Source organism: Chaetomium fimeti, assembly GCF_033439085.1.
Source record: "Chaetomium fimeti strain CBS 168.71 chromosome Unknown B0H64scaffold_4, whole genome shotgun sequence".
Classification (NCBI taxonomy): Eukaryota; Fungi; Ascomycota; class Sordariomycetes; order Sordariales; family Chaetomiaceae; genus Chaetomium; species Chaetomium fimeti.
Window position 1 is genome coordinate 3707318 of NW_026944332.1, and position 21430 is coordinate 3728747.

Here is a 21430-nt window from a genome sequence, read left to right on the forward strand (position 1 = left end):
CCACATTCTCCAGCTCTCAAAGCTGCCGACAACATGCCAGATCACGACGACGGGACCCCCCGGATAGCCATTCAGCTTGGGAAATCATCAACCTCCTCGCCACACGCAATTAAGAAACGCGCCCGTCCGGCACACGGGAAACGGCACCGAGCTCACGCGCTGCACGAGAATTCCGAATCCGAAGACAACAGCGACCATGAACAGCAAACCTACGGTCGCCAGGAAACAATCACATCCTACAACCTCCCCGGCACAAGTTTAGACGATGGGTCACCAAAACGTAACGGGTCCTCGAGACACGACGCATCGGCGGAGAAGGGCCAGGAGGAGGACTCTACAGCAAACCAACTAGAAGACGGAACTCCAAAGGCTCGCCGGAATGATGTCGGAGCAGATGACTCGGAGTCTCGAGACAAACCAGCCAAGTGGGGCCTGACTATCAACATGAAGGGGACCAGGGACAGCAAAAATGCAGCGAGGGGGAAAGCGAAGGCACAGACCGAAGCTCTTAGCTCCGACGACGATCGGGAAAGGCGGAAAAATGCTCCGAAGACCATTGACGACGAAGCGCTCGATGCTCTCATGGGTTCTCGGGCACCCAAGCGCAAACACCTCGACTCCGACGCTGCTGACCGAGAACCACGAGCCGAAGATTATCGATCAGTTCCCATTGATGACTTTGGCGCCCACCTTCTCCGAAACTTTGGCTGGGATGGGAAAATGAAGGGCAAGGTCAAGGAAGTAACAAGGCACGCCAACCTAACGGGACTAGGTGCCAAGGATGCGAAAGGCGCCGAGGATCTGGGCTCCTGGAATCAAAAGACTACTAAGGACTCCCGCCCCGTGCGGCTCGATGACTACCGGAGAGAGGAAAGCAAGAAGCGGCAGCGGACCGATGACCGGTACGCAGACAGCTACAAGCGAGAGAGGGAGAGGGAGAGGGAACGAGAGCGGGAACGGGGGAGAGACAGGTAGAACCCACTGCGACACTGCGGCCGTATTCGAATCCCACCACCCCGAAACACCGTCCCCGAGTTTGTATATCAAACGCCGAAGGGAAATGTGCATGTTGTTCCATCGCCTCCCAAAATTTGAACTGGGTGGGTATCCGTGACGACGTGGGTTGAAAATCAACCGTTACTGACAGTTGCCAGCCAGATATGGCTCGAATGTCGACAAACTGAGGATCTCTTCCAATCGACAACAGCTGGGCACGAGCTCTCACCTCTCATTGGTATTGGTCGGGATCACATCAGCCGCAAGCCAGGGGTGGTGCCGAGACTACCCCAGAGCAACGCGAGAAAACCTTGGGTGTGGTCTGGCTGCTGGCATTCGAGCCGTCCGAGCGAAGCCGGCCACGGACATAATACCGCATGGCTTAAGCAATCAGTCGGGCTATTCCGTCGTGTCAACTCGCTGGTTACGAGGGTATTGCAATCCAGACTAAGTGTCGGCCAAGCCATGATGCCTTTGGCCCTTGTTGCAAGACATCCCTTCTTGACGACACAGGCGACAAGGTAGCATAGCAGTCCTGGTCTAATCGGTATATAATCGGAGAAGCGAGACGAAAGCGATTAGTTGACCACCGGACGGTATTGGTGGTTCGAGAATGCGACGGAGTCATCCTTTCTCCCCTGAATACGGAGCAGTTCTCCGTAAATGGGAACTCTATGGTTGTTCTTTTTATCGTTTTATTGCTTCGTGCAACCAACATTGACACCAGAGCAAAACCCGCCAGTTCAACGCCCGTCACCCCTCGATGAATCCCAGAGACGAATCGATTGGCTGTTTCCGCCCCATCAGAAAACCTCGCACACAAGGCCTCCCGTTGCAGATGCAACATCTCTTTGGTGCCCGCTTTATATGCGTCCCTTCCTTGTTCGCTGTGCCGATCTGGATATGCATGACGGGAGCTAAGTAGTGCCTGGCTGCTACCATCGTTGCCCTACCCGGCTGGCTTTATCTTGGTTCGTGGTTCCGATGTCCGCAAAGCGCTGTGGTACTACATCTATAAATGCCTCTTCGTAGTCGTATCAATAAATACAATTTCGTCCTCTCACCCTCATTACCCCTGCCCTAAACACCTGCCCTCCGTGTGAATAAGCTATCCAACGATGGCGGCATTATCGTCGAGACCATGGTGGAAGGACGCAGTCTGCTACCAGATCTACCCCGCGTCGTTCAAGGACTCCAATGGAGACGGGCTGGGAGACATTCCGGGTATCCTGAGCAAGATCGATTATTTGAAAGATCTCGGTATCGACGTGGTCTGGGTTTCGCCCATGTATATGGCACCCTTCTACAGCTCTCCTGTAATATGTTGCTAACTGAATAACTCTGTCCAGGTTTGACAGCCCCCAAGTAAGTTCTCGACCAGGTTTGTATTCAGGAACCCTGCGGAGACCCCCAAACAGCCTAAGCTAGAGTGGGTTCTATTCAAACTAACTTGTGGTTAAGGTTGACATGGGATACGACATTTCGAACTATGAGAAGGTCTATCCTCCGTACGGCTCAGTCAAAGACATGGAGGCCCTCATCGAAGCCTGCCACAAGGGGTACCTGTTTACCCGTCTCATGCAGACGCTCAGCCGCCACTATTCAGGCTAGCTAATAGTCGGCCAGGGGCATGAAGTTGATTCTAGATCTCGTCATCAACCATACGTCCGACCAGCACGCCTGGTTCAAGGAATCGAGATCGTCCAAGGACAACCCGAAGCGTAGCTGGTGAGTGGTCGGGGCTCGCCTTGGTGGTGATAAAAGGCTAACCGGACGACAAAGGTACATCTGGAAACCTCCTCGGTATGCAGAGGACGGCACTCGTCTACCGCCGACTAACTGGAGGAGCTACTTCTCTGGGCCGACTTGGGAGTACGATGAGCACACCGGCGAGTACTATCTGCACTTGTTTGCCAAGGAGCAACCGGACCTCAACTGGGAAAACGAAGAGACCCGGAAGGCCATCTATGACAGCGCCATGTGTTTCTGGCTTGATAAGGGGGTCGACGGGTTCCGGGTGGACACGGTGAACATGTAAGTCACATACTGCTTGATACACTCGGCCCATGTCTTGGGTGCATATGCGCCTCGGGGGAGATAACACGTTGGCTAATGTTGACACGCCTTGTTCATAGGTACTCCAAGGGCGTCGAATTTAAGGACGCCCCCATTGTCGACGGCAGATTCTACGAGCAACCGGCATGGCTGTACTACGCCAACGGCCCGAGAATGCACGAATTCCTCCGAGAAATGAACCAGAACGTACTCAACAACTACGACGCCGTAACCGTAGGCGAGCTGCCACACACTTCAGACCCCAAAAAAGTCCTCGAGTACGTCGGGGCAGGCGACAAGCAGCTGAGCATGGTATTCCAGTTCGACATAGTCGATCTCGGCCAGGGGCGCGAACACAAGTACCACTTCGAAGAATGGAAGCTGCCGCAACTCAAGGATATCGTGGCCAAGTGGCAGCAATTCATCGAGGGTACCGACGGGTGGACGACTGTTTTTTGCGAGAACCACGGTGCGTCGTCCCCCACTTGAAACCCCTGGACATAACCACACACAACACCACCCACCCACCCATTTCGTCCAACTACGCACTTACACACAGGTACTAACCTCACACGCACGGCAGACCAAGGCCGGTCCGTCTCACGCTACGCCTCCGACGCAGCGCACGAGCGGGCGCCCTCGGCCAAGCTCCTCGCGCTGATGCTGTGCGCGCTGACGGGCACGCTCTTCGTCTACCAGGGGCAGGAAATCGGCATGACCAACGTGCCGGCCGGCTGGCCGATCGAGTCGTACCGCGACATCGAGTCGGTCAACTTCTACCGGGCCATGGCCGCGCGGACGCACAACGACCCGGCCGAGCTGGCCTACGTCATGCGCAGCCTGCAGGTGCTCGGCCGCGACAACGCCCGCCTGCCGATGCAGTGGAGCGCGGAGCCGCACGCTGGGTTCACGGATTGTGAGCGTGGCCCGTGGATGAGGGTGCATGATTTGTATGGGGATGTCAATGTTGAGAGGCAGGTGAGGGAGGGGGAGGGGTCGGTGTTGGGGTTTTGGAAGAGGATGATTCGGTTTAGGAAGGAGCATGCGGATGTGTTGGTGCATGGTGCGTTTGAGGGTTTTGGGATGGAGGATGAGCGGACGTTTGTGTTTGGTAAAAGGGTTGGGGAGAAGAGGGCGGCGGTGGTTTTGAACTTTACCGGCGAGGAGCAGACAGTCGAGTTGCCGGAATATGAAGGCTTGGTATTGAAGGTTGGGAGTTATGAGGATGCTGAGAACCAAGAGCTGGGAGCCGAGGGAAGAATCAGGAAGTTGAGGCCATGGGAGGGACGGCTGTACCTGGCGGGTTGCTAGCTGGGGTTCTCCCTGCCATCTCTCCTTGCCATCTCTCCTTGATGGACGGGATGGGAAGGGATGAGATGGAAAGAGATGGGATGAAATGAATTGAGTGCAGACCGATCCAGCGTTCCATCGACTATTGATTTCTCAAACGGATCTCAACAAAATGGGGAACCAGGTACAAAACATTGAGGACACGCATGCATCTCTCTTATCGGCGACTTTGCATGCACCTTGCCCTGCCTGCACGAAACAAAAATCGGTGGTCAACCCTAGCTCAAAACAAAAGACTGAAAAAGGGGCAAATGGGATCAACAGACGCCAGAGAAGTTGGACCTTATGAATCCCTGAATGCAGCTACTGGGCGCCAAGCCGAACGCGCGGCCCCACTCGGCCAGCCCCCCCCCGGTTCTCGTCCACCGCCGAACCGAGCTCCCTTCTTTCTGCTGAAAAAGTGAAGTCTGGAACTTCTTCTTCCCTTCCTTCCACCGACATTCCCCGTTTCCTGCTCAACAGTCCGCAATTGGGGACTGCAGCAGCTGGCCGCCATCATGTCGAAGCCACAGAGCACCAACGGCAGCGAGTCCGAGTTCGAGTTTGTCGAGACTCCCAAAGCTCCCACGCCGACCTTCGAGAAGGTTGAGGATTGCGGCGTTCGCACCACGTCGGTGAGTACAGATCACCCCATTGACTTTTCCTGCTTTGCTTCTTGGGTGCTTCCCGAGACAGTATCACGTTTCTTGCATCTTCCCTAGCTACCACGAGGCCGATTGACTTGATCTAACCGTTGTGTGCAGCTCTCGACCATCAAGAATGCCCCGTTGCCCGCCGAGGGCTCTGGCACCGAGAGCTTCTCCAACCTCCTACTCTTCTCCATCCTCGGCGGTGTGCCGCTTTACCTGTCATGGAAGGTCGGCGGTGGCCTGAAGACGACGCTCTTCATGGCCCTCTTCACCACCCTCCCCCTGCTCGGCGCCTTCTGGCTTATTGCGTCGACCATGTCGCCGCGTAAGAACGAGAAGGCCCGGCTCCCCGGCCGCCCCGTCGAGCACTACCTCACCTTCAAGAATGCCGCCGACAAGGCCAAGTACAATGGCCGCAACAAGATCCCCATGGAGACCTTCCACGAGATGTACTTTGACGGTGATGTCGATTTCAACGGCGACGCCCTCGAGGTCCTCGAGTACCGCCACGACTGGGCCAACTTCCGTTTCACCTGGGGCCTGATCAAGTACTTCCTGACCGGCATGATGCCCGAGGTTATCATGCACACCCGGTCCCAGGGTGAGTTTCACCGCCTGCTTATTTATGGACTTGGGAAAAATTCTAACATGACCAGATGAGGAGCAGGTTCGCGGCCACTACGACCGCGGTGACGACTTCTACGCCTGGTTCCTTGGCCCGCGTATGATCTACACCTCGGGCGTTATCAGCGACTTGAACCGGGAGGAGACCCTGGAGGAGCTCCAGGATAACAAGCTCGCCGGTGTTTGCGAAAAGATCGCCCTCAAGAAGGACGAGACGATGCTTGATATCGGCTGTGGCTGGGGCACTCTGGCCCGCTTTGCCAGCGTCAACTATGGTGCCAAGGTTACCGGTGTCACTCTCGGCCGCAACCAGACCGCCTGGGGCAACGGCGCCATGCGCAAGGTTGGAGTCCCCGAGGACCAGAGCAAGATTCTGTGCATGGACTACCGCGACATCCCCGTGCCCGAGGGTGGCTACAAGAAGATTACCTGCCTCGAGATGGCTGAGCACGTCGGTGTCCGCCACTTCCACGGTTTCTGCAAGCAGGTCTATGACATGATGGATGACGATGGTGTCTTCTTCCTCCAGATCGCCGGTCTGCGCAAGGCTTGGCAGTACGAGGATCTGACCTGGGGTCTCTTCATGAACAAGTACGTCTTCCCCGGCGCCGACGCTTCGACTCCCCTCGGCTGGTTCGTCGACAAGTTGGAGGGCGCCGGATTCGAGGTCAAGGGCATTGATACCATTGGTGTACACTACTCGGCCACCCTCTGGCGGTGGTACCGTAACTGGATGGCCAACAAGGATAAGGTCGAGGCCAAGTACGGCAAGAGATGGTTCCGCGTAAGTCACCTAGTTGCTTCGATGCTGCTTTCAATACTGACTCGCAATAGATCTGGGAGTTCTTCCTTGCCTACTCGACCATCATTTCCCGCCAGGGCAGTGCCACTTGCTACCAGATTGTTCTCCACAAGAACATCAACGCGTTCCACCGTGTCGAGGGTATCCCGACCCAGTATGGTCTCAGTGGCTCCACCGGTGCCATTAAGGCTGATCTGAAGGCTTGGGCCGAGGCCAACGCTACCGACTTCCCCAGCGTCCCCGTTCAGTAAATCTGTTCGCGACAAACGAGGATTCCAGCCAAGGGGCCCGGCCTTGCTACCGAGAAGCTTCTGGTTTGGAAAAAATAAATGAATGAGGGGTGTGGTTCCCAGCTGGGAGGCCAGAGATGGTGCGGTGCCCTCGAAAAACGTCTGTCTGTTGAATTGGACAGCACGGTTGCCGCGATATGGATCAAAAGTTGGGCCCTCCGGTGGAGGCGTTGTATGCTGTGTATTCGAAAAACAAATCATGAGCTTGATTAGATGAAATAGAGCTTAGTAATGACGCTGTTGAGTCAGCGAGATACCCAGTATAAAACCTGAAGCATTGTTGGCTTGTAGTTGTCTTCGCGAAACCGCAGCTCGGAACAGAAGGGGTTGATGATAGCAGCCTTCGGTCCCCAATGGCGATGAGCGCTGCATCCTTCCGTCCAACCTAGCCGTCTCTTCACGACACGAGGTCTCGGAACTCGTCCGATACGGGCACGAACTTCCCCTAGGTAGACATTTCTTGAGTCCAATGCACAAGCTCGCCATAGTATGCATTTATACACATCCACCATCGAGAACCCATCTGTACAATCACTCGCTTTGCCTACCAACGCCTAACCAGCCCCTATCATACAGCCGTTATGTTCTCTTCACCGTAACGGAAGTCCTCGGGCCCAGTTTGTCGCGCGATGAAGAAAAGATCTTATTGTGCACCCTCCTTCCAGCCGATTGGTATCAACGCCGCCGCAACATCCTCCACCCCCCGTTCCGTAGCCAGCATGTTATACTGCGACGCCGCGTTCCTCGTATCCAGCACCTCAACCCTCATCCCGAGGTTGCTGATCGCCCGCCTCGTAGTAGGGCTCAACGGCCGTATCTCCGGCCCTAACCCCAAAATCAGGAGATCTGCCATCCCAACCGTCGTTAGCCTCGGAACAATCTCTTCCCAACTCGCCCCCTCAAGAAAAACACTCACCCGGCCTCGGCCAAACCGCCGCCAAAACCGCAAACGCCTCCTCACCCACCTCCCACTGGCCCTTCTCATTCAGCAACCTCCCCCCTCCAGCACCACCCCCATCACCCCCCAACCAAGGCCGCCAGGCAAACGCCTCGCCCGCCACCAGCAGCGCACCCGCACCCCCGCGGATGTGCACGCCCGAGTTGAGCGAGAAGCCGTCGGCGTGGGAGACCTCGACGGCGGTGGTGGGCACGGGCGCCGACGCCAGCACGTCCATCTGCTCGAAGTCGGTCGGCGGGGCGCGGTCGGGCACCGGCTCGCGGTTGTGCGCCAGCGGCGTGCGCCGCGCGCGGGGGGAGGGCGGGGTCGTGTGCATCAGGCGGTGGGCATGGCTGCTGCTGGTGTTGCTGCTTTGGTTGATTCGTGGGTGGGAGAGGAGTGAGGGTGGTTGGGAGGTGGGTGTTTGGGGCGATGAAGAGCGTAGGCTTCCGCGGACTGCTGCTTGCGTGAACGGTCGAGCTGCTGTGGTCTGGCGGAGGACGCGGAGGGTGGATAGGGAAAGGCGGAGGGGTGTTGATGGAGTCGCCATTGTGGCTATTGCTGCGTCGATTCTGCCCTGGGGCTTGACATGCGCTGTAGGTTGGTTGGACTAAGAGGCGTTGCGACAAATGGCACGCAGCTTCTTTTTTGCTCGGGGAGACTTGGATTTGGGGATCAATTGGAAATTTAGGCGGAGCTCGACGTCATTGCAGGGGTTGAAAGGTTCTCGGCCAACAGCTCCGCACGGGCAGAAAGCAGCGGGAAAAAGCAGCTCTTGGCCGAGGGATGAGAGGTTTGAAGCCTCATCCGGCCGGCCTGGCTGAACAGTGATATAAAACCAGCTCTTCCTCACGACTACAGTTCTTCATAAACAGGCCCCTTGCTACAGCAGCAGCATTCGGGCAAACGACATGGGCGCGACTTTTGCTTGGATTGCTCGCTCGTAACCGTAACCGGTTGTCATTCGGCGCTCAGAACGCCCATTGCTCCATTCCACAGCATCCCAGCCTCAATAAGCACGGCCTGAAGTCCATTTCCATTGAGAACCTCATCCCGGAGTAGAAAGCAGCCCTAAGAACAGAGACAGCCAACCCCGGCTGTATGTGCGTGCGCATGGCATGCCGCCCGTTTCCCAAGTGAACACCGAAGCAATGAGACCGTCAACCTAGCATCCGTCGCCCCGAACCAAACCCAAGCGCATTTATTTCTTCTTGTCAGCCTGGCTCTGCTCCTTGAGCACCTTCTTGACGATCTTCTGCTCCTCAATGAGGAAAGCCCGGACAACGCGGTCCCGGACACAGTTACCGCATCTCGAGCCACCGTACGCGCGCTGGACGGTCTTCTTGGGCTTGGAGATCTGTGCGTACTCGTGGGGGCGGAGGGCGGGGACCTGTAAGAAGCGCCGAGTCAGCACGCTGCCATCCATCCTTTGCCTCGCCATGTCCAATGCCTCCCTGCTACCCCGCAACCATCGCCCTGAAAATTGTTGAAGAATGCGTCGGTGGACTGGCCGGTCGAGGAATGCTCGAATTAACTGCACTGGAATTCCTGCGTGTGATCCAGATCGTGTTCCTGGTGTTGGCATTGCTGCGAGACCGATGTCGGCTTGCTGTTGTGTTCGATCGTTCTCGTCGTTCGGATCCTCTCATTCCCCACATGCAAGACTCTCAAGATCGCAAACCACTTACACCAGGGAGCTTGATGCCGCAGTCGCCGCACTTGGGAGCAGTGCCGCGCTTCTTGATGTGAAGGACGCGAAGCGAGCCGCCGGGAGTCTTCGTAACCCGCGTCAGGTTCGACGTGGTGTTGTACCTGCAAGCAGAGCAAGTTAGCCGATTTCCTCTTGCTCGATTCCTCCGCTTCTTGGTTCCCAAAGTCTCAGCAGAAAATCGAAGAACTCACGGGTTCCGGCGACGGTAGGTGACTCGTGAAGGGGCCATTTCTGCGGTGTTGTCGCTGACGTGATGGTTTCCGTCGACTCGATCACGGTGTGCGAGATGGTTTAATTTTGAGATCTAGTTTGGAAATTTCTGTGTGGGCGCAGAATGCGGGTGCCCCACTCTGGTTCAGCATTGAATAGCTGACACTTGGCAGAGCATCTCTCAGCCGGCACCACTTGGCTTGCACAAATTCATCCCCCTGCCTTGTGGCACTGTGGCTAGTGCAATGTTGTGGCGGCGGATACCCACCCACCCCCGAACATCATCGGACCCAACAACTCACGGTTGTGTTGTTCATTCGTTGCCTTTGACTCCCAAAACAAAAATGATGATCCCACTCCCCTTGCTCTGATTTCGTCCCCAGACCCCGGTCCAATAATAATAAGATTGCCCCGCCGTTGTCCAAACTCCTTGAACCCCGGAAAATCACAAAAGACAGCTCAACGTCGAGTCCACAACTTTGTGTGATTAGTTACCATTCTCAGAAATCCGACGTCGTTTTCGATCCGAATCAGCCCAGTCGGGGTGTTCAGTGGCGCGCCACTGCTTGAGGCCCTTTCCATTCTTCGGGGCGGTACGTGCCCTGTTGAGGACGCCGTCAGTCTGCAGGCGAACAATCGCCTCCTGAAAACTTGACACCTCCTTGTGGGTGCCCTCGACGGATTGCATGTAGGCGGCAAAGGCAGCTTGGGCTGGGGTTGCTGTCAGTCGGCGTTGGCTGTGGTACTTCAAGCCCCGAATACTTACGCGACGGTTGTTTGACCATAAGCGGCTCCAACATGCGCGGAAGCGCCGAGCGAAGCTGCCTCAGCTGCATTGACAGGTCAGAAGAAACAATGCCGTGGCGGTGACGAATAGAATTAGCAGAGCAAACTTGCCTGGAGATGCACCTGGTCCAACCGGTAGAGCATGTCCTCCAGCTGCTGCTCGTCCGCCTCGCCATTCTTAGCCGCCACCGGGGGCTGCTGCTTGGTGTTGGCGTTGTTGGCCATCCTCTACCTACCTGCCTGCAGGCAGGCCAGAACAAGACAAGTAAGACACGGGATGCCCGAGAATATATGCAGCTGGTGTTTGTATGAAATCGCGTCTGCGTGTCTGCCGGGGGACCAGACCAGGGGAGAATATCTCGAATGTGATGGATCTCAGCTGTGTGATTGAGCGCGACCAACAGATGAACCAAGAGCGGTCGAGTCCTTGTTCGTGGCTCCGAGTCGAGCGTGAGAGTCGACTCCAATTGGTCACCGTCCCCCAAAGCAGGAGGCGGTGTGGGTCGAGAAGCATCGAGCCAGAATGTGGCTGATGCAATTGGAACAACCTGGTGACCAGCAGAGAGCTCGGGCCAACACTGCCAGGTTTTCGGGCTAGGATAGGTGGGGAGTGAAGCCGGGGACAAGCAAACAACCTTGAGAAGGGAGCGACCCAGAAAGCACTGCACCTTCGCTCGCTCGTCGCCTCCATCAACATCCAACCAACCCGAGCAAGCACAGGTGAGTGCAAGTTACGCCAGTCGTATCTCGCCGACCTGCCGGGTATTTTTTTCTGCTTTGTGCGCGTACGAAAGCGACTCATTTTTCGCATTTTCTCGGCGCTCGTCAAAGTGAACGGATTTATCTGCATCCAGTCGAGAACTAAACTACCTAGTTAAGGCGATCGCGCACACGCGCCTCTCGGCACCAGGCCCCAGCAGGTGCCGATTTCCCCTCCAAGCCTTGCTGCTACAACTTTTTCGGGACCCGCGCAGCACAGTGTTTCCCACTGGCTGTTCCGACCACATCACCAATCATCATGGATCCCTCAGGTGCTACCGGAGGCCCGTCCCAGGCCCAGCCACGCCCTCGCAAGCGCGGTCGCCAGACCCGCGTGTCGGAAGCTGGAAATGCGGCGGCCTCGGCCCCGCTAGCCCCCGTCCCACAGGTGCCCCAGGGCTGGGGTCCCGCCACCGTTACAAATGGTCACCATAGCCAGACCGTGCGTGCGCCCGTCGACACCGTGCCCACTCAACAACAGCCTGCCTTTCCATCGCAGCAGCTCGATAGATCGCATCAGGTCGCAGAGCCCGAGGGATTGATGAACGGCTACAGCGCCAACCCGCAGCACACACAGTATCCCGACCCGCAGCCCACCCTCGCGCCAGCACCGCAGCCCGACACGTCGGGCCTGACCGGTCTGAGCGAACTTGCTGGCGACCATCATCACCATCAGCACGCGCAACACGGCCAGCAGCATCATCAAGCTCAGCATCAGCAGATCCAGCAGCAGCAGCAGCAGCAACAGCAACATCAGCAGCAGCAGCAGCGCGCTGCCGCCAATAAACCCGACCGCATCATTTTCCAGCACCAGTACGGTGCTCCCCATCCCACGAGCAATTCGTCTCCGACCACCGTGGCGAACCCGTCCTCTGCATCGGCCGGCTACAACATTCCGCCGTGGCCTGTATCCGACGCGACCCCGGCGCCGCAGCCGCAGCCTTCGGCGCCCTCGTCCTCCTCGATGCCTCCGCAGTCGCCCGCGCTGGGCTCCTCTGCGGGCTTAGCTCCCCCGCCCGAGGGGATCTACCGCTCCTTTGACGACCTCCTCTCGTCAGTGCAGCGAACCGCCAAAGAGCAAGGCTACAGCATCGTCAAGCTTCGCGCCAGCAACTACCGGGATAGCAAGCCGACGCGCTACGATCTCGTATGCGACCGCGGCGGCGTGAAGTATAGCAGCACCGCCAAGAAGCGCAACCCCAGCACGCGCAAAGTCGACTGCCCGTGGCGCGCAAAGGCCGTGTGCGAAGTGAACCTCGGTCACCAGTGGCGCTTCGTCGTGCAAGAAGCTCGCCACAACCACGAAGCGCGCGTCCCCGCCGCCGTGCCGGGCCAGGAGAACACCCCCGTCGCGCAGAGTCTTAGGAGCATCACCAACAAGGTCGACCGCATGGCCCACGACGTGGCGCAGGGAATCAATCGGCTCGAGAGCGTGATCGTGTCGCGCCTGGACAACATTGAGAAGCGGCTCGAGGCCCTCGAAGGCGGCCGCTCGGCCATGCTCGGCGGCAACGGCGTGCCTCAAATGGGCGCCCCAAGCATGCCTCCTGCTAATATGGGCGGCAACAGCCTTGGGAACAACTCGCTAACTAACGGCGGCATGCAGCCTCTCGTGGACGGCCGGCTGGGCGGCGTCGAGAGCCGCCTCAGCCAAATGGAGCCGCGCAGCTTGGACGGCCTGCAGATGATGGACGACGACACCAGGGGTCTATCGATGATGGTCAACTCGTAGTCCGAGGGCCGCTGGGGCACTAACCCCGACAACCAGATGCCTTAATCTGGAACGCAAGAGACCGCGAGCCGCCGCCGTCGTCCTAGGGTTTCACATATCCGAAACCGATTATTCAGGAGCTTGGCTCGGGCTCGACTCGAGCTCGACTGCCTGAAATACTCGATCTTTAATATCCTGTTGTTCGCCGAGGTCATATTTTCTCTTCTATTGGAACGAGACGGCATGGCGACCAGACAGGATAATTCTTGGGCGCCCGTTGATGGCGCAAAAAAAAGGGTACGCGAGAAGTGGATCAGGATCACCGGGATGGGATGGGCCTTTTTCTTTTTTGAAGCCCATCAGCAGCTGGGGAACCGGGACTGTGGTTTCTCGTTCTGGTTTTTTCCTTATTTTCTCATTTTTTACTGTACATGTACTCAGTCCTCCTCGGCGTTTCTGGGATCGGGACAAAGTGTGCAAAGTGTGTAGATATTTCCCTGCCGGCGTTTTAGCCCGGCTTCTGACTCAGGTCTTGCAAGTTTTCGGCCTTTTCACTTTCTTTTCTATGTTTCCCCTCCACTTTCATACGGGGTAGCGGCGGATGGGCATTCCATGGTTGCCCACAGAGTGGGCAATAAGGATAACTCGGGCGAAAGGGCGGAATGGGCTCACTCGGCGTTTTCCAGTTTGGGAGAATTGGTCAGCCAGACAGAGTTGCGGCACGGGCATGTTTTGTTTCGCTCTGCGTTCACAGATACCACACCCAAAGGTTTACTCTGCCTTTTCTTGTCTGCCGGGCCATTCAACGGGGGTCGCCTGATACACGCACAACTAGGGGGTGGTTGCTCACAGATTATACGAGCGAGGGGGGTTCCTAAGGTGGAGGCAAGGAAAGAGGCCCTGTGGTTTTGCGGGCGTCTTTCTTCCCTCTTTGTTGGGTGTATATGACAGCTGAACACACAAAACTGTATGATGGCATTCACACTTACCGTGGTGGTGCACATACCAGACTAGACCAAGACTGAAACCAACCCGTGTTGCCTCCCTGTGATTACGTCCAGTGAGCTAGTTAGTTGTTAATGGAATGTGACAAACTTTGCATCCTCCTAGCGCCCTCGGATTTCGCTTGTTGGGCGGGAGGAGAGTTGCTTTTCGGGCGAGGAGAGGAATGGACATATCAGTCTCGCCGTGGACTGCATTCCACATGTTGTGTTTGACACATTGCGCACTGGGTAGTGGATCTTCACCTTCTGGAAGACGAATGGAAAGGGACACGGTGTGTGACGAACTGTGCAAGTATGCAAGAGCTTCTGGAACGCGGGTCGAGCGCGGCTAACAGCCAGACATGAATGGTGGCCTCGGCACTGGGCATTTGTTGGAGGATTTGATTATCAAACTCCTACACATCACTCCAGGGATCTTCCACATCAACAAACAAGCCAGTTTTAAGTCTAGGGCTCTCTCTTTTTAAAGTCCTCCCAACGCCGCCCCAGGCGCGATAAGCAAAAACAACAAAGCATAAATAAAAATGCTGTAAAAAAAGGCAAACAAGAGAAATGCAAGGGGAATACAGATATATTATCAACACAGCCTCGTAATCAGGGAGGTCCCTTCGAAGTCTGCCGATTAGACCAGAAGGCAAGTTCAACGCCGCTCTCCGTGGGCATCCGGGTAGTATGCAAAAATACCATATGCAAAAAAAACATGTCGACTAGAAAATGGGGTTGGACGAGCCCACCTGGAGCAGAAGGCTGCCCCAACGACAGTCCAGTGTGATGAGAGGTGAAGGATATCGCGATCATATACGACGAAAGGTTGTGATTGTTGTTGTAGTTGTGGGGCGTCCATCATTACTTCGTAGCCAAATGGCTGCCGCTGGTGCGTCGGCGTGGGGTATAAAACAGGTAGTGCGTGTTCCATCTTCCGGCGCTCGTTATATTTCTTGGATCCAAACCTGGGCATTGTGTTAGTATGTTTGGAATATGCCTGATCTGATGATTGTAAACTCACCTCCATCTTTCCTGTATCTGTCCTCTGCTTCCTCGCGACTTGTTTGACGCTCATCATGACCATGTCGAGATCGTCCTGGTCGCCCATCGTGATCATGTCCTCGGGCGAATCATCGTCTCTGACTTTGATCTTGAATCTTCGGCGTAGCCCAAATTTGTCCTGGATCCGATCAACGAGATCCGGGAATTCGATGGCGGGGCCAACAACGATGTAGCGTACATCGTCGGCGTGCACTTTTACGCGGATCGTGCGAAGGGCGTCCCGTCTCGATGAACCCCTCTTCGACGCGCCCGACATAACAGAACCCGGTCCCGGCCGACGGTTCGATACCATTTCGAACTCGCCTTCGTCGAACGAGGCATCGTCGTAATCGGAGCCGTCTTCGTCCTCTTCCTCGATGTATCGCTCTCGAATCCGACCGCTGTTCTTTTGTGACCTGCTGCTCCGGGAGCCGCCAGCATCGCCGTACATGTCGTAGACGTCGTCCGGGTAAGCGTCCTCTTCCTCGTCCCTCCTTCTCCGCGGTGGCGGCTCGCGTTGAGAGAAGCCGCGAGATGGCGCGGCTGACGCAGAGCGCGTCGGCCTTGGCCGCCCATCCTCGGGTGATGTCTTATCGTAGCGTTCGTTTGACCGGACTTTCTCGAGGTTGAGTCTGCTCGGGATGGGCTTGGGCCCGTTTCGTACCGACTGCCCGCGGGTCATTGGCGCAGGCTTATCGTTCTCGGGAGGTGGCGTTGGCGGGAAGACGTTGCGGCCATTTGGCGGCTCGGATTGTTGTCTCCTGCTCTGGAGACCGGGCTTGACGAGGTTGCTTGCGGCGAAGGAGAGGGATTCGGCTGGCCTGTCATCCTTGGGCTCGACGGTGATCTTGTTTTAAGGTCAGCAGGGGGGTATAAAAGGGGGACCAGCTTAGCAACTCACCGCCTTGTTCAGCTCAGTGCCAGAGAAGCCTGTGAAGGCATTGTTGCGGTCTGAAGCAGCTACCAGCCGTGCCTTTCCTAGATAGTCTTTTTGTTGCAGGTTCCGCACTTTGGCTTCATTTGGCCTGTAGACGACGCCGACAGGGATCGAGAAAACGGTGTAGTCCTGGAGAAAAAGAAGGTCAGTGGAGGGCTTAAACTGCCACAGAGTGGGAAACGCATACCTTCGCCTTGGCCTGGATCGCATCATCAATCACGTTGTGGTCCTCCACCACCTTCTCCTTAATAGCATACTCCAAATCCTGCATACCGGTCTCCATCTGCTCCAGGTAGATGTAGCACAGACCACGGTTGAACAGAACTTCGCAGGAGTATAGCTTGAACAGCAGGCCTAGCTGCGAATAGTCGATCAGTGAGTTGCCGCGGAGGTAGAGGAGGGTGTCGTTGAAGTTCGCTAGTGCTTCTTCGAAGTCGCCGAGGAGGAAGTTGGAGACTCCTTGTTGGAAATACGCTACGGCGAGGTACTGGTCGAGCTTGAGGGCGCGTTGATAGCACTCAACCTATGCCAGTATTGTCAGTATGCTTGGGCGCATGGGGGAGCTGGGGGCGGAGGTTCTTACTGCTTGTTCGTGCTGGCCGAGGGTCGCATTGATGACGCCCATGTTGAACAGGATCTTGGACGTATCCGAGACCCTGTCAAACGACTTGAGCGCCTCGTCGAACTCATTGTTGTCGTAGAATTTCAGGGCCTCAACCCATGTCTCGATTTCCTGTTGCGGGCACGTGTAAGTCAGTCGTTGTGTCTTGGTTAGGTTCTTTGCCCTGCCCGCGTGTCGATCGCAGTGGAGCCCGCCGAGGTTCTTCTCACCTGTTTTAACGACATGCTTTCTCAAGTGCTGCAGTTGCAAAGGCTGTCAAAGCTAGGCAGTCTTGCGGCCCTTGGAAGAGCAAAAAGTCACGAGGGGATTCCCGTTCGGCCACCAGCTGCAAAATCCCTTGGGCGGTTAAGGTGGGTGTGCGTCGGATGGTCGGACGTGCGTTGAGGGGTCGGGTGGCTTTAAGTGTTAAGGGGAATTTGGGGCCGGCAAAGCGGCGTGGCAGGGATCAGTCTGCGCTAAGGTAGGCTGGGCGGGCGGCAACAAGGGGGCTGGCTCTTCGAGTCAGCGATGGTGGTGGGCTGCCGGTTGCCAGTTGCTGGTGTGGAAAACGGCTCAAATTTCCCCGCTCTTTTTGGATGCCCAATTACGGTCGTCTTCTTGCCCTCCGTCAACGAAAGTACAATGGCCAAGGCTCGGTCGGTTAATGGCGAAGTCGATAGCAAGTTCGCGAAGCTCGTCGTGTAATTAGTGCCAGCTTGGCAGGCGGTGCAGGCCGCGACGGCTTCGGTTCTGTCTGTCCGCCCGAGGTATCCGTACTGTCCTGCAGCGGGCGTTCTCGACAGTTGTCTCTTGCTTCCTCTTGTCTCTTTCTGTTCCTGACGATCCTCTCAATTAAAGTCGGTAGTAGGTGCAGCTCTGCTGGGCCCTCTGCAGCCAACAGCGCCTCTTGCAGCGTATGGGAGCCGAGTCCGACTCCTCGGTATTATTAGCGTCCGGGGATTGCCGGGCGATATTGAATTTCCTGGTTCTCTCAACAGGCGGAAAAGAATGGCCGGAGGTCGGTTCGAAGGGAAGGGAGAAAAAGTTGGGTATATGGGGAAAGCCGTTACGGCGGGAATGAGGAGGAAAAGAGTGTCACGAAGACCAGGTGAGATGGTAAATGGCCAGCACCGAGCAACAAGAAACGGGATGGTCTCTCTCAAGCGGACAAGCCCAGCATACCGAAGCGAGGATTACAACTCAGGGCCCGTTTGGAGACGGCCGAACTGGGGGAGATGATCATGCAGGGCCCACCAGGACACTGGGGCCTGCCACGCCTGCCACGCCCAAGTGGATTCGCCAGGCCTGAACGAAGGCCATCACTGCGAAAGGGTTTCCCAAAAGCCAGTTGTTACAGCCGACAGGGGGATTCCTTGCCCCAGCATGGGAGCATTGGGCTCTGGGAAGGGGCGGGGCAGAAGAAAAAAAAAACCCGAAACCCTTAAAAAGCGGGGCTGAAGAGTGGGAGGGGATCACAAGTTCAACATGGAAGTTCGAGCTCTCTTCTACCACTGGCATTCTTCACTCAATGCGACTGCTTCATGGCTGGCGGGAAGAAATGGTGATGGCAACGGGCTATCTAAGTAATCGAACGGTTTTTGGCCTGAGATCGAACCATTTCTCTTCCCACCAAGCTTTTGTTCTGGAAGGGAGTTCGGCACGGACGCGGAGGCATGGCGCAAGATCGAACGGTCCCATGTCGACTTGCTGCCGGATCGACGCGAGACGGAACCGTGCCTTTCTCCAACCATGTGCTGGACGCCAGACGGACCGGCCATGGCAGCTGCACCTTGAGGATTGCATCACAGCATGCATGCATGGTAGACTCGTCGAAGCTAATGGAAGAGGATATTTTTACTTCATTCGAATGTGGGCTTCGATACACAGAAATCCACCTGTAGTTTCAATCGCTTTTCTCAGCCTTCAGCCTTTCGAAGAATCGAGCCGTCCCGCATGATGTCCTGTCCACCGCAAGGAGCTCTCGGCCCAGTGCAGGTAAGTCTTGGCTCCGCGGGAGGCTGTCAATGAGACTCGGGGGTCAATGCAAAGTCATGGGCTGTCACAAGTCTCATGGAACCCATGCGAATCACAGGCCTGCGTTCCTCATGCACCAAGCGTTTCCGAGACAGCTGGGCGGCCCCTCATTGGACCAGGGGGCCCGGCCGCTTGAGCCCCTGCGTTGCAGGGCGGCTATGGATTTCAACCTCGACCACCAGTCAACCGCCTCCATCAACCGCGAAATACGACCGAGTCACGGTTCGCCAGTGCGGTGCGGCTGGCCGCCGCCAAGTTTCTATATCGATTAGATGATCTTCACCACACTTCCCATTGCACGCCTCTCAGCAAGAGGATAATGGGAGGCTGGGGTTTCGAGAGTATTCTCCCTAGGGTGAGGCGTCTCGGAGGGCGTCAGTTGTTGGCAACCCAGATAACCGATGCCAATACACAGTACCTCATAGAAGGCTAACCGCCCGCTCTGTCATGAGCCGAGAGAGGGAATCCCGCAGCAAAATGCAACGGCACCGGCCTGTGATAGTGACGGCGGCCTATCGCCCGCATTCCGTGTCACACGCTCGAGGTTCTATTTCTGGAGTCGAATCCTCGGCTTGATGGTTGAGCGGAAAAGAGACTCACCTCTCGATCATCTCGTGTACTGTGTAAATGGTAGTGCCGAATCCATATCCGTCCCAAGCCCTTGGCTTCCGCGCCATGTGGGATGGCGTTGCAGTCCGCCGCGCTAGCGAGCAGCGCTAACGGAAAACGGCCAATACCTTTCCAAACCAAGATCTTGATCGATCCATCAGGCCTGTTTCGGACTTCAGTTGACTTGATCATCAGATGGTCTGTTGAGCATGAGCAAAGGCGCACATGTCTTTCCCAGTGGTTGAAAATATTCCCAAACTCCACACTCAAAAGGTCTGGGCCCTTCTCTCAGTTGCACCTGGTGGGTCCCGGCCGGGTACCCAGAATTTGGCGAAACTCGCTTCCTCAACCCAGCCTTTCTCACATTTTCATACGAAGTAAGTACGAAGTATCCTCGATGAGTTCAACATTTGTGCTTAACCGAGCGAGGAAATAGCCGAGCTTGCTGCCAAGGGACTAAATACTTGGTATATATGTACATAGGCCACACGATGGTCAAATGCAAACCGAACCCAAGGCAGAGGGAACTTGTATTTCGGCTGCCGCATTAAGCTTTGCGAACAACGGCGCCCCCCCCCAAACCCATCCTTGGTTTGAACCTGACGCACAATTGCACCGAACACAACATCTGAAGACAAGACCCTCCTTTTCCGTCTCATCTTGTACCCTAGCTTTCAGTCGACACACTCCCGTTGTGCTTCCGGAAGCGCAGAGTGGAGGGACCAGGGTAGGGTTCCCGGCTTTCAGCAACACGTTTCTTCCCCTGCATATTTTTTCGTTCGAGGCCGGCCGAACACCTCCTCTTAGCTCCCGGGGTGTTACCCGACAGGCCAACATTGGATGGAAAAGGGGAAAGAAGAAAAAGAAGGATAGTCATCTGAAGTCCATTCTGTGATGGTATTGGCGAGCGTCTCAACCATATCTCGGTTACCGACAGACTATGTGTGTGTACACCTTTGGAAACAAGCCAGTTGGCGCTATCCCGTGGTCGACTTGGACGACATACCCGAGGCTGGATGATCCTGTTGCACCACCCCAAACCTTCACGACTGCCGCGATACGACCGTAGCCCCGGACGATCTAATCTGGGTAACCCCCACGACCTGAACTGCGCTTCGAGGACGCTGCCCAGGTATTTGAAACAACTTGTCATAACATGCCCTTGGACATCTCGTCCTTCCTCTCCTCCCAAAGCGTCTTGCCCGTGCAGGAGCACACAGTTTTGTCGTTGTCCCACACTCCGGCGCTCCGGGCAATGACGCCGACAACGGTGTCCTCCTCGTTCGTAAGTGGGGCTCCGTCGCTCTCATCGTGACGCGAGACGACCAGCGCATGGCCGATAACTTCCCATACCTGGAACGGATGGTTGATAAACGTATTCCCGTACCCATTGGGCCCAATCTCCACCGTCCCCAGGACTCCACGGGGAGAGCCACCGGCCTCCTTGCTCTGGGCCGACCAGACGGGGCCTGCTGACGTCGCGCCGTCCTTCAAGTTTCCATACTCCCGGATAGTAGCGCGGTACGTCCCCGGCGGCACGCCCCGGACAGTCAGGTCAACCAGGGTTTCGGTTGGGCTGACCTGGACCATCCGCACCAAGCCCCTGACCAGCCTCTCATTCACCCAGCTCTCACCCGGGGCTCCGGCAGGCGTCACCTCCGCGTCTGACCTGTGATGGTATGTCTCGAGGATGCTGACCGCGGCACCTGTGGTAAGAAACAAGAAACAGAACGAATCAGCAAATGATCTGGGAAGATTTGAGGATCGGCCTTGGCTGGTTTGTCCAAGGGGGAAACCACACCAAAACATATGGGAAGGGGGCCAGGCAGGTATATCACTGCACTTACTGTTTGAGGTTCCTGACCCTCGTAAGATGGCGTCTCTCCCAGTGGTTTGAATAGCATCAACAATGGCCGAAGGCGCCGCTAGGGAGTTTCGAGGTCAGCCAACACCATACGATGAAGCTGAACAATGGCAACACCGTCATACGAACCTGTCCCCTCAATTGATACCAATTGGTCCTTCACATTCGCCTCCACTTTCGTGATGCCTGGCAGCTTGTGCAGGGCGCTCGAGACGTCTTTGGCACAGCCGTCGCAGGTCATGGGCACGGCGAAAAGGGTCTGGTTCAGGTTTCATCAGCCCATGTTCGGCAGTCTTTTGCTGGGTTGTGCCAAGGGAAAAAGGAAGGTATTGAAAGGGGTATGAAACGAGAAGGGGGTTTTGTTAGGCAGAGTATGAAGGAAAAGATCTGGAACTACCCCAATGAAAACTGAGTTGGGGTTGACTCACCTGAAAAGGGGTAATGACAGCCATCTTGCCGGTATTGTTCCTCTCAGATGGGAGTAATTGGAGTCGC

The 21430-nt window shown here is 56.2% G+C and overlaps 10 protein-coding genes across 10 annotated transcripts; 5 read left to right on the forward strand and 5 right to left on the reverse strand.

Annotated features, from left to right (window-relative positions):
• Nucleotides 1–33: 33 nt before the first annotated feature.
• Nucleotides 34–975, forward strand: B0H64DRAFT_374399 (uncharacterized protein; the record flags this gene model as incomplete). Its single annotated transcript, XM_062802331.1, has 1 exon — nucleotides 34–975. One exon carries the CDS (start codon nucleotides 34–36, stop codon nucleotides 973–975), a length of 942 nt encoding a protein of 313 aa, XP_062659803.1.
• Nucleotides 976–1979: 1004 nt separating this feature from the next.
• On the forward strand, nucleotides 1980–4632 carry B0H64DRAFT_166984 (glycoside hydrolase superfamily). The gene is made up of 7 exons (XM_062798700.1): nucleotides 1980–2284; nucleotides 2346–2361; nucleotides 2458–2555; nucleotides 2623–2724; nucleotides 2779–3030; nucleotides 3132–3520; nucleotides 3635–4632. The coding sequence occupies exons 1-7, from the start codon at nucleotides 2115–2117 to the stop codon at nucleotides 4360–4362; spliced, it is 1755 nt and encodes a 584-aa protein (XP_062659804.1). The 5' UTR covers nucleotides 1980–2114; the 3' UTR covers nucleotides 4363–4632.
• An 8-nt stretch (nucleotides 4633–4640) lies between these two features.
• On the forward strand, nucleotides 4641–7010 carry B0H64DRAFT_360588 (S-adenosyl-L-methionine-dependent methyltransferase). Its single transcript, XM_062801710.1, has 4 exons — nucleotides 4641–5015; nucleotides 5145–5631; nucleotides 5687–6438; nucleotides 6489–7010. Exons 1-4 carry the CDS (start codon nucleotides 4899–4901, stop codon nucleotides 6705–6707), a joined length of 1575 nt encoding a protein of 524 aa, XP_062659805.1. The 5' UTR covers nucleotides 4641–4898; the 3' UTR covers nucleotides 6708–7010.
• A 4-nt stretch (nucleotides 7011–7014) lies between these two features.
• B0H64DRAFT_166960 (uncharacterized protein) lies at nucleotides 7015–8463 on the reverse strand. Its single transcript, XM_062798699.1, has 2 exons — nucleotides 7663–8463; nucleotides 7015–7592 (listed from the first exon to the last, which is right to left on the reverse strand). Exons 1-2 carry the CDS (start codon nucleotides 8231–8233, stop codon nucleotides 7390–7392), a joined length of 774 nt encoding a protein of 257 aa, XP_062659806.1. The 5' UTR covers nucleotides 8234–8463; the 3' UTR covers nucleotides 7015–7389.
• A 1-nt stretch (nucleotide 8464) lies between these two features.
• On the reverse strand, nucleotides 8465–9857 carry B0H64DRAFT_166959 (ribosomal protein L34Ae). The gene is made up of 3 exons (XM_062798697.1): nucleotides 9586–9857; nucleotides 9372–9495; nucleotides 8465–9073 (listed from the first exon to the last, which is right to left on the reverse strand). Exons 1-3 carry the CDS (start codon nucleotides 9621–9623, stop codon nucleotides 8885–8887), a joined length of 351 nt encoding a protein of 116 aa, XP_062659807.1. The 5' UTR covers nucleotides 9624–9857; the 3' UTR covers nucleotides 8465–8884.
• A 234-nt stretch (nucleotides 9858–10091) lies between these two features.
• B0H64DRAFT_442612 (uncharacterized protein) lies at nucleotides 10092–10615 on the reverse strand (the record flags this gene model as incomplete). The annotated part of the gene is made up of 3 exons (XM_062806656.1): nucleotides 10092–10315; nucleotides 10371–10434; nucleotides 10514–10615. 3 exons carry the CDS (start codon nucleotides 10613–10615, stop codon nucleotides 10092–10094), a joined length of 390 nt encoding a protein of 129 aa, XP_062659808.1.
• Nucleotides 10616–11316: 701 nt separating this feature from the next.
• Nucleotides 11317–13010, forward strand: B0H64DRAFT_167136 (uncharacterized protein). Its single transcript, XM_062798702.1, has one exon. The coding sequence runs from the start codon at nucleotides 11409–11411 to the stop codon at nucleotides 12879–12881; it is 1473 nt and encodes a 490-aa protein (XP_062659809.1). The 5' UTR covers nucleotides 11317–11408; the 3' UTR covers nucleotides 12882–13010.
• On the forward strand, nucleotides 13011–13491 carry B0H64DRAFT_167135 (uncharacterized protein). Its single transcript, XM_062798701.1, has one exon. It carries the CDS (start codon nucleotides 13141–13143, stop codon nucleotides 13453–13455), a length of 315 nt encoding a protein of 104 aa, XP_062659810.1. The 5' UTR covers nucleotides 13011–13140; the 3' UTR covers nucleotides 13456–13491.
• Nucleotides 13492–14793: 1302 nt separating this feature from the next.
• Nucleotides 14794–16673, reverse strand: B0H64DRAFT_417764 (uncharacterized protein; the record flags this gene model as incomplete). Its single annotated transcript, XM_062805264.1, has 6 exons — nucleotides 14794–14814; nucleotides 14871–15737; nucleotides 15792–15956; nucleotides 16015–16350; nucleotides 16411–16560; nucleotides 16659–16673. The coding sequence occupies 6 exons, from the start codon at nucleotides 16671–16673 to the stop codon at nucleotides 14794–14796; spliced, it is 1554 nt and encodes a 517-aa protein (XP_062659811.1).
• A 3258-nt stretch (nucleotides 16674–19931) lies between these two features.
• Nucleotides 19932–21299, reverse strand: B0H64DRAFT_397845 (superoxide dismutase). The gene is made up of 3 exons (XM_062803910.1): nucleotides 21065–21299; nucleotides 20919–20996; nucleotides 19932–20777 (listed from the first exon to the last, which is right to left on the reverse strand). Exons 1-3 carry the CDS (start codon nucleotides 21174–21176, stop codon nucleotides 20221–20223), a joined length of 747 nt encoding a protein of 248 aa, XP_062659812.1. The 5' UTR covers nucleotides 21177–21299; the 3' UTR covers nucleotides 19932–20220.
• Between the last annotated feature and the right edge of the window lie 131 nt (nucleotides 21300–21430).

What these genes read in the sequence shown, in the direction of transcription:
- B0H64DRAFT_166984 (XM_062798700.1), top strand. Translation starts at nt 2,115, where the DNA reads ATGGCGGCATTATCGTCGAGACCATGGTGGAAGGACGCAGTCTGCTAC. An exon ending in GACAACCCGAAGCGTAGCTG is followed by an intron (nt 2,725 to 2,778) that starts GTGAGTGGTCGG and finishes CGGACGACAAAG; the next exon opens with GTACATCTGGAAACCTCCTC. An exon ending in CGGGTGGACACGGTGAACAT is followed by an intron (nt 3,031 to 3,131) that starts GTAAGTCACATA and finishes CCTTGTTCATAG; the next exon opens with GTACTCCAAGGGCGTCGAAT.
- B0H64DRAFT_360588 (XM_062801710.1), top strand. Translation starts at nt 4,899, where the DNA reads ATGTCGAAGCCACAGAGCACCAACGGCAGCGAGTCCGAGTTCGAGTTT. An exon ending in GCGGCGTTCGCACCACGTCG is followed by an intron (nt 5,016 to 5,144) that starts GTGAGTACAGAT and finishes CGTTGTGTGCAG; the next exon opens with CTCTCGACCATCAAGAATGC. An exon ending in CATGCACACCCGGTCCCAGG is followed by an intron (nt 5,632 to 5,686) that starts GTGAGTTTCACC and finishes TAACATGACCAG; the next exon opens with ATGAGGAGCAGGTTCGCGGC.
- B0H64DRAFT_166960 (XM_062798699.1), bottom strand. Translation starts at nt 8,233, where the DNA reads ATGGCGACTCCATCAACACCCCTCCGCCTTTCCCTATCCACCCTCCGC. An exon ending in GGCGGTTTGGCCGAGGCCGG is followed by an intron (nt 7,593 to 7,662) that starts GTGAGTGTTTTT and finishes TTGGGATGGCAG; the next exon opens with ATCTCCTGATTTTGGGGTTA.
- B0H64DRAFT_166959 (XM_062798697.1), bottom strand. Translation starts at nt 9,623, where the DNA reads ATGGCCCCTTCACGAGTCACCTACCGTCGCCGGAACCC. An exon ending in ACCTACCGTCGCCGGAACCC is followed by an intron (nt 9,496 to 9,585) that starts GTGAGTTCTTCG and finishes CTCTGCTTGCAG; the next exon opens with GTACAACACCACGTCGAACC. An exon ending in GCGGCATCAAGCTCCCTGGT is followed by an intron (nt 9,074 to 9,371) that starts GTAAGTGGTTTG and finishes CGCTTCTTACAG; the next exon opens with GTCCCCGCCCTCCGCCCCCA.
- B0H64DRAFT_167136 (XM_062798702.1), top strand. Translation starts at nt 11,409, where the DNA reads ATGGATCCCTCAGGTGCTACCGGAGGCCCGTCCCAGGCCCAGCCACGC.
- B0H64DRAFT_167135 (XM_062798701.1), top strand. Translation starts at nt 13,141, where the DNA reads ATGGCGCAAAAAAAAGGGTACGCGAGAAGTGGATCAGGATCACCGGGA.
- B0H64DRAFT_397845 (XM_062803910.1), bottom strand. Translation starts at nt 21,176, where the DNA reads ATGACCTGCGACGGCTGTGCCAAAGACGTCTCGAGCGCCCTGCACAAG. An exon ending in GGTATCAATTGAGGGGACAG is followed by an intron (nt 20,997 to 21,064) that starts GTTCGTATGACG and finishes GAAACTCCCTAG; the next exon opens with CGGCGCCTTCGGCCATTGTT. An exon ending in AGGGTCAGGAACCTCAAACA is followed by an intron (nt 20,778 to 20,918) that starts GTAAGTGCAGTG and finishes TTCTTACCACAG; the next exon opens with GTGCCGCGGTCAGCATCCTC.